This window comes from Numida meleagris, chromosome 4 (genome assembly GCF_002078875.1).
Source record: "Numida meleagris isolate 19003 breed g44 Domestic line chromosome 4, NumMel1.0, whole genome shotgun sequence".
Taxonomy (NCBI): Eukaryota; Metazoa; Chordata; class Aves; order Galliformes; family Numididae; genus Numida; species Numida meleagris.
The window spans coordinates 61752058-61761396 of NC_034412.1; the positions used below are offsets into that span (position 1 = coordinate 61752058).

General features: G+C 41.7%; 1 protein-coding gene across 1 annotated transcript in view; it reads left to right on the forward strand.

Moving 5' to 3' along the window:
* NDST4 (N-deacetylase and N-sulfotransferase 4) overlaps positions 1-9339 on the forward strand; it is a 107759-nt gene that overhangs the window by 87107 nt on the left and 11313 nt on the right. Inside the window, exons 7-11 of the mRNA XM_021395410.1 lie at positions 36-218; positions 2537-2633; positions 4355-4478; positions 5992-6166; positions 7288-7458. Of these exons, the coding sequence (XP_021251085.1) occupies positions 36-218; positions 2537-2633; positions 4355-4478; positions 5992-6166; positions 7288-7458 (750 nt within the window). The remainder of the gene's footprint in view (positions 1-35; positions 219-2536; positions 2634-4354; positions 4479-5991; positions 6167-7287; positions 7459-9339) is intronic.

A 9339-nucleotide genomic window follows, 5' to 3' on the forward strand; every position in this document is an offset into this window, starting at 1 on the left:
CTTGCTGTGACTGAAAGGTTTCTCTTCTCTCCTAGATCAGCATCTTCATGACCCATTTGTCTAATTATGGGAATGACCGCCTGGGGCTGTACACCTTTGCAAACCTGGCCAACTTTGTGAAGAGCTCAACCAACCTGCAACTGCAGACATTACCACCCATCCAGCTGGCACACAAGTACTTCGAGCTCTTCCCTGAGCAGACGGACCCCCTTTGGCAGGTAATGTCCTGACCTCTCCCTGCCTCCAATTACACTGTTTGACAAAAACAGAATCTGTTCCTGTAAAAATAAAAAAAAGTAAAAAGCCTGCTTCACATTAAAAAGTTATTTTTCAGCTCACCCCAAATCAGGCATATTAAAAACAGCTACATGAGCAAAAGCTCCTTCCCCTTCTATCTGCAGGTTTGCTGATGCATCATGATGTGTTAACTAGTTACAGTGCACCACCAGCAACATGAGTGCAGACAACCCATAGCAAGAGCCACCTCAAGGCAAACAGCACAGGCCATTGTGCCCATCAATGGAAGCAGCTACAAGGATTTCATGCCATTTGAACCTCCTTCACCAAAGAAACGAGAAGGGAGGGCCAGAGGGGTCAGTGCTGTAGAATGAGCTGCTGTTTTAGGAAAGGAAAAGGGTTTCCACACAGCCCACAAATGGCTATTTTCTATCTCGTTGCAAATGCACAACAGTGCTGCTTGTAATCTCTACACTGTAATTTCCTAATCATTGTTGTACATGTCTGGCTCTTCTCTTATTCAGAATATGATGTGCCACACTGTGCTTTTAGCTATGCAGGCTTAAATCCAGAGTGACACCAGTGAGATCCAAGCAGTTTTATCAGGCTTATGTTCATACAAAGGAGCAGAAAATCTTGCTATTATTTTTGGCCCAGATGCAAAAGAAGTATAAATCGATAATATTCCTATTGAGTTTAGTGGAGCTGCAGTGATTCACATCATTTAATGATTTTCTCCATTATATTTCGCTAAGTTTTTTTCACTAGCAAACTGTGTCTTCTATTACCAGCCAATACTATGCAAAAGCAGGATCCATACAATTAGTCCTAACCTTTCCTGTGGGGTCTTTTGTTCACACATTTTTATTTTGCATTTATGGGCAGTAAAAAGATAAGAAGATGATGAGTAATATCCCACATTTCCATTCTGTCTTTCTTTTGGGTTCTTATGTAAATTAAAATTGGTACTAAGAGTACTATGCATCTGAAACCATTTCATCACCTTTGAAAGTAATGCCTCAAAGCTATTCAAACAGAGGTTTCCATTTTAACTTCAAATGAAAACTTGATTAAATCAATGGTTTAATATTTTTTTCTTTTTCTTTTTTTCTCTAATGACTGAACTTAATCCTCAGTCATGTAAAACCATTATATACACATTTAATTTTTGTCAAAGGGACAACACACATGCTTGCCTAAATGCCTGCAGGGTCTGAGCTGATGAAGAGCACTGGACTAATGGAGAGAGGGAAATGCAGTAGTCTCACAAGGTGTGGATTTTGAATCCAATCCTTCCAGGTTTTGCAGAGTTGTTCAGCTTTCCTGATTTCACAGAGGCCCTTGTAAGGACCAGTCCTGAAAGGTATCAGGGTGCTTAGTCCCTCTATACCTGGAAGCTCTGGTACCCTGTACAATGGAAGGGTTTTCAGGGATTCCTACCAGTGACCTAAATATCTGTGAGGAACAAACTCTTATGGGGAAATATCATGGAATCATAGGATGAATCATGTTGGAAGGGACCTCAAAGACCATCTAGTTCCAACCCCCTCTGCCATGGGCAGGGCTGCCAACCACCAGATCAGGCTGCCCAGGGCCCCATCCAACCTGGCCTTGAGCTCCTCCAGGGATGGGGCATCCACAGCTTCTCTGGGCAGCCTGTGACCACCCTCTGAGTAAAGAATTTCTTCCTAACATCTAACCTAAATCTTCCCTTTAAGTACTGGAAAGCTCTGTTTAAGTACTGGAAGGCCACAGTGAAGTTTCCCCAGAGCCTTCTCTTCTCCAGGCTGAACTACCACAACTCCCTCAACCTTTCTTCGTAGGACCAGACCTATGACCCTTCCAGTACTCTGACCATCTCTGTGGCCCTCCTCTGCACCCACTCCAACAGACCCACATCCTTTCTGTACTGACAGCCACACACCTGGACACAAGACTCCAGATGGGGTCTCACAAGAGCAGAATAGAGGGAGGCAATCACCTTCCTCTCCCTGCTGCCACCCCTATGCTGATGCAGCCCAGAATACAGTTTACATTCTGGGCTGCAAGCACACATTGCTGGTTCTTGTCAAGCTTTTCATGTCCTTATTAGCAGGGCTACTCTCAATGAGTTCTTCTTCCAGTCTTTACACATATCTGGGATTGCCTCAACCCTAGTGCAATACCTTGGGGTTTCACTATTTTGTGTACAGCTCTGGTATTAGTGTGAAAGATTTAGATTCTGCAAAGTCTCATATGCATGCAAAATGTTTAGGATGTCTCTGGCATGATGTGCCACAACTCTGCTTTTCTTCTTCAGAATCCATGTGATGACAAACGACACAGAGATATTTGGCCCAGAGACAAAACTTGCGACCACCTACCCAAATTTCTTGTGATAGGACCACAGAAAACAGGTAAGAAACAATGAATTTGTAATCTAAACTAAATCCCAGATTTGTATCTATGTGTGTAAACTGAGACCATTTCCCTGCTATAGGAAATGCATTCCTCATCCATATAGGATTCAGATAGTAACTCCTCCACCACTAACAGAGACAGCGGGGTGAATGGTAATACTGCCTTCTCTTTCCACTACCAGCCACTGCTACCAGAAGTCTGCTAAGGGAATAGCACCAAAATTTCCCAGCGGTCTCTATTCTAATGGGTATTGTTAATCTTTCCCAATGCTGAATTTATTTGAATAGTGAAAGCTCAGATTATGATTTGTTACCTTTAATTATGCTTTTCTTTCCAAAAACTGAAGACACTTTATAAGATATGAAGACAGATTATTTAGGCAGTACTTCCAGTTGATTTGCATTTGGGAAGAAGCATGAGCTCATCCCCATTTGCAGGAGGGGTTGGGCAGCACTGGCTTGGTGCTCAGATGCTCTCCAGAGCTGGCTCTTGCTGGCCGCCAAAGGGCAGAAATCCAAGCATCCGCAGGAAAACACAGTTGCTGATGGCAGCCCGTTGGTGTTAAAGTAGAGTGTTGTGGCACTTTCAAAGCCGGTTGACACAAGCCTTGGAGAGTGAAATGTGGAAGGGTTGTAAGCAGCCAGGCCATGGTGCTGGTACTTGATGGCTGTGCACATCTAATTTCACTGCTGACTTCCACCCACTGGTAGTAAGACAATGCAGGAGAAGGCAGTGCAAACATCCACCATAAAGAAATATGCTGTCAGGGTTCCATAAATTAAGTTTGTTATTAAGTTCTCTGACAAATTGTTTCCCCATCATTTGAGACCCTAATTGCCAGTCAACACATTTACCACCTTGCACACCTCTGGGGGTCTCAGGGCATTATTTAAATTGAGCCACATATTCCCACTCCCAAGCTAGCTGTTGTTGTTGACATATTACAGAAAGTGGATGTTGAGGCAGGGAAATAAGTGAATAATCCAAGATTATATAGAAATTCTGTGACAGTGACAAAGAGACAGAAGGTCTTGATTCATAGTTCAATGATAGCTTGCATAGCATAAAATCTTTGAAGATTAATTTGGAAGACACATTCTCCTGAAATTTCACTTTATATTGAATAACATTTCTGGTTGTTTTTTTTTTAACTAATAAATAACAACCAGAATTTACGGGGATTTTAAAGCACATTTATTACTTGTAGGTTTGTTGACAGGTAGACAATGCAAAGAAAATACACCATGCCTCCTTGATAGACGTTTTATTACTCAGTAGCAGACTCCCCCAGGAGAAATACACAGAGGAAGAAAGTGCTGTTCTGGGAGCAAGAGAAGCGCAATCACCCAATTACTACTTTGGAAAAATTTTGTGCATGTAAGCAATTTGAAAACAAACATGTTCAGGCCATCCATCACTGGATTAACAAAGTCAAGGAAGCAATGTCACCAACATCAGTATCATTACTGCCTCAGAAAGCAGAATTCAGAATTCAGAAATGGGAAAGTTTACTAAGCACAGAAAAATTTGCATGTTTTCCCCACTTCATGTGAAAGTAGCTTGTGCCCACATACCCCTTTCACAAATAGGCAAAGGAAATCTTTCTAATTTTCCAGTATATCTCAGTATGAACTGAGTTAGAAGTACTTTCTTAAATCAATAAAGTCAATGGTGTTTTTTTTCTGTATCCTAATGACATCTCTTTGTGTTGCTGTAGGAACAACAGCACTTTATTTATTTCTTCTGATGCATCCTTCTATTATCAGTAATCTCCCTAGCCCAAAAACTTTCGAAGAAGTTCAGTTCTTTAATGGGAACAACTATCACAAAGGAATTGACTGGTAAGAAAAGTAACAAAAAAGAAGTGTTCATTATTAAAACATGCTGAATCACTATGAAACAATTACAATAGCATGTATGACATCTATGTAAATACTGGATTAATTTGTAATGCTTGGCATTATCAGAGAGAATGAGAATCTTACTTCTAATGACAGGACGCTTAATCAAGTCCACAATTTTGTTTAGGTATTGCAGTAACAATTTTCTTATTCTTTTCACAAATGGATACAATATCAGGCTCAGTAATGATGGCTGTTTTCTGAACATCTTTGTCTTCTCATAACTATGTATTTTGAAAGGGATTAATTATACTTCTTTTCTTCAATGTTTTCAATTAAGTAAGATTTGGCTTCTCATGAGAAGAAAAAGAGCCCTCCATAAAGATTTTCAGCTGATTCTCCTATCATAAATTTTAAACATTGTTTTTATTGTTTTTTGCTTTAGAAAAAAAATTTATAAGGCTTTTGTTTCCATGGGGAATGGCACTCCTCATCTTTGTATGAAAACCAAAATAAAAGACAAACATTACATTATACAGAAACAGATCAATCTTTTCCAAGGTGTCATGAAAAAGGAGGAGAAAGAAATACCTCTCATTTATTTTTCATAGTGCATAAGGGAAGAGCTCGCACATAGCTATCACGGAGTATATGGTATGCTACACAAGGAGGAGAAGGAGTGGGATGAGCAGGGCTGGTGGATCAGGACTTGGCTCCCAGCACAGCAGGGCTGAAGTGCTGGGGAGCCCCATGAACTACCCTTTATTCCCTAAAAACCATGTGAGACTGTGAGTCTCTCCTCTGCAGCACTATGCACACAAAGAAGCTGGCCTTGCTGAAACCTTTTATGGCACATTTCACTGGGATTGGCTGCTAGGCCTAAAGGTCAGTAGGGTTTTGTGCACAGGGTAAGGTCCCACACACTTTGTTTCAGTAGAAAGTACATAAAAACAGCTAGCCACACCAAAACTGAAGTTTCTGGAGTACTCAACCAAATAAATGGGACCAAAAAATGCCTCTTGAATTCTTCTCTCTTTGGATTAAACTTTCTATGCTATTCATTTTTACTTCAAATCAGTTTTCAATGGAAAAGATCATCAAAGCCAAAATTTGAGATCTTGCTTTCTGAAAATGGCTAAAAGATTTGTCAGTTCAAAGATGAAATATTTCAACAATGTTAAAACTAAATGGTTTGCATTTTGAAGCTTCTCTCATTTTTTTTCTCTAGCTAAAACTGAACTGGCAAAAGATTTCCTTGTGACACTGAACTTATTAGAAAAATCCCATCCATCAAAGGGAAAACCTAATTACCTGACTTCATGGAGGATTTAGCTATTACCAGTACCATCTGAGAGCCAAGATCTGTTCCCCCTATTCCGGTTCTGGAGTGAGCTGAGAAATTTAATTTTGCTTGTTAAGAATTATGTCTGAAAATCTACTTTTTGACCTACCATGAAATGAAATGCAGACATATATGACCCTTTTAATTTTAATTAATTTCTTTACCTCCCAGGTACATGGATTTCTTCCCCACTCCTTCCAACATCACCACTGACCTTCTCTTTGAGAAAAGTGCCAACTATTTTCATTCTGAGGAAGCTCCTAAACGAGCTGCTTCCCTCATCCCCAAGGCCAAGATCATCACCATCCTTATCGACCCATCCGACCGTGCCTATTCTTGGTATCAGGTATGGTCCTTGCCTTCAAGAAGCAGACAGTGAAATCAGCAGTGGGGGATGATGACCAACATCAGTGGGAATTTGTGCCCTTGAGCAAGAACAGGATTTATTGCACAGCATTTGCACTGTGTAAAAGTGGAAGGATGCTGAATGCCAGCTTTTGCAGTTGGCACCTGTTACACCAAAGTCATAAATGATGAAACTTCTCAGCACAGGGCTGCCACTAGCTGTAAACAAGCATATTAATCTCAATTACATTTGACACCACATAGAGGAAAAGCGATGTTCCTTGCCCAGGGAGATGCACGGGGGAAAATGAACATGGCCTAGCTAGAAATCAGAGCTTTTTATTCTGAGAATCTGGTACCTCATCCAGTCCTCTGTCTTGCAAGCTGAGTAATATGGAGTAGTGTATAAATATATGTAAAGTCTTCTAAAGTTTTGTCATAGTTGAAAAGAGGTGTGTCTGAAGGGTAGGGTTTGGGGTTTTTTTCTTTTTGTGGAAATAAAACCTGTCAGCTTTCTGAGGAAACTCTAGGATGCTCTTTCCTGCCTTTTATCATGTCCATACCGTTCTGTAAGACAGTCTGCATACTGTTTTTTTAAAGAAATATTTTAGTATGCAAAATATGGTGTGGTTACAGAAATGAAGAAAATACTAAAAACAGGGCTAAAATGGACACAGATAATATTGCAATAAGCGTAAAGTACACCACTTCTGATACTGTTCTACAAGAAATAAGAAGTGGCTTAGGGCTGCAATTTGCACCCTTTCTAATAACACATTTGAACCTTTACAAATGCTGATGTGAGATGCCGAGCAGCAAAACATTGCATCTCCTTTGGCAGAGCACCTCCTCAGCTATTCTCTCACCCCTGGCTCCAGCATGGATTAGACAGAGGTGCAGAGAAGGGCAGGCACAACCTCCAACCCTTGCACATTGCACAATCTGAACTGAGGTCGTTGCCATCTGAGAGGAGAGTTATAGGATGTATTGGGAAGAAGGCTGTTAGGAGTTGTGATTTTGCTCTTTGTGGGAGTTAGAAGTACCAGAGCAATTTGTTCCTCTTTTTCTCTTTGATCATGGCTTCAGAGTCATAGTGATGTGTAACTAAATATCTCCCATTAGCATCAGCGCTCTCATGAGGACCCCACTGCCCTGAAATTCAATTTTTATGAAGTCATTACATCAAGCCCCTGGGCACCCTCAGAGATAAGGACTCTCCAGAAGAGGTGTCTGACGCCTGGATGGTATGCTGTCCACATTGAACGATGGCTAACTCACTACCCAGCTTCACAGGTAACTTCCAATCTGTTAGTTCAAGTTCAAGTTCTGCAACCAAGGTTGCAGAAGGTCCAGCAATGAGTATTGGCCTCAATGATCGAGGTAATGGGATGCTTCCCTCTGGAACTCTTAGCCATTAGGAAGTGTAGATTTGTCAATATCAGAGCATTTACCAGAAATATTTTGATTTTTCTGTCTTCCGTTGGATAAGACACAACAGGAAAACTCTTTGGCCTGTAGCCAATGGACTCAATGGGTGACTTAGGAGCATCCTTCCAGGATTGCCAAGGCTTCTGGGTCTCCAGAAATAAGCATTTGTAGTATGAGACACTGTAGGAAGTTTTGCCAAATTCATCCAGAAAATGCCAAGGCATAAAAACAAATTTAATTCCCCCTCCCACTCACTTTGTTTCATAGACGATTTCACATTTGTTCAATCCTGATAGAGAATTAGCCTTTCTCAGTATTAGAGCAGAAATTCTTTCTTTTACTCCATCTTCCTTTAGATGTTTTATTAAATTGTCTTTTACAAACTTTTCCATGAAAATTTAAATTAAACGTATAGGCCTAACCAATATCATATAATCATAGAATCATAGAGTCATTAAGATTGGAAAAGACCTCTAAGACCATCTAGACCAATTGTCTACCGACCACCAATATTGCCCACCAACCTATGTCCCTAAGTACTATGTCTACTCTTAACTTGAAGCCATTCCCTCTTGTCCTTTCACTGTTAACTTGAGAGAAGAGGGTGACATCCACCTCACCACAACCTCCTTTCTGGCAGTTATAGAGATTGGTAAAGTCTCCCCTGAGCCTCCCCTTCTTCAGACTGAACAATCTGTTTCCTTAGCCACTCCCCATAAGACTTGTGTTCCAAATCCTTCACAGCTTTGCTGCCCTTCTCTGGGCACACTCCAGGGCTTCGATGTCTTTCTTGTAGTGAGGGACCTAAAACTGAACACAGTTCAGAGCTGAGTACAGAGGGACAGTCACTTCCTTGCTCCTGCTGGCTGCACCATTTCTGATACAAACCAGGATGCCATTGGCCTTCTTGGATACCCGGGCTCATTTCTTGCTGATGTTCAGCTGAGTATCAACCAGCACTCCCAGATCCTTTTACTCCACACAGCTTTCCAGCTATTCTGCCACAAGCCTGTAGTGTTACATGGGGTTGTTGTAACCAAAGTGCAGGACTCAACCCTTTGTCTTGTTGAACTTCATCCCATTGGCCTCAGTTCATTGATTCAACCTATACAGGTTCCTCTGGCATTCCAGAGCCTTCCTACCCTCAGGCAGATTGATACTATACCTTGGTGGTGTCTGCAATCATGCTGAGTTTGCACTCAATTCCCTCATCCAAGACATCAGTAGTACCTTACATTTAGTACCTTACTAAACAGGACAGGCTCCAATTCTGACCCCTGGGGAACACCACTCATGACAGGTTGCCAGCTGGATTTCACTCCATTCACCGCTACTCTCTGGGCCCAGCCCTCCAGCCAGTTCTTTGCCCAGCAAAGAACGTACCTGTCCAGGCCATGGGCTGCCAGCTTCTCCAAGTGAATTCTGTGGGAGACAGACTAAAAGGCTTTGCTGAAGTCTCGGTAGACTATGTCAAACAGCCATTCCCTCATCTACCAAGTGCATCACTCAATCATAGGAGGAGATGAGGCTGGTCAAGCAGGACCTGCCTTTTGTGATCCCATGCTGGCTAGGCCTGATTCCCGGGTTGTTCCACACATGCTGTGTGATCTCACTCAAAACTGTCTACTCCATAACCTTCCCTGGCACCAAGGTCAGGTTGACAGGCCTGTAGTTCCCAGATACTCCCTATGACCCTTCTTGTACATGGAAGTCACATTGGCAAGCCTCCAGTCCTCTGGGACCTCT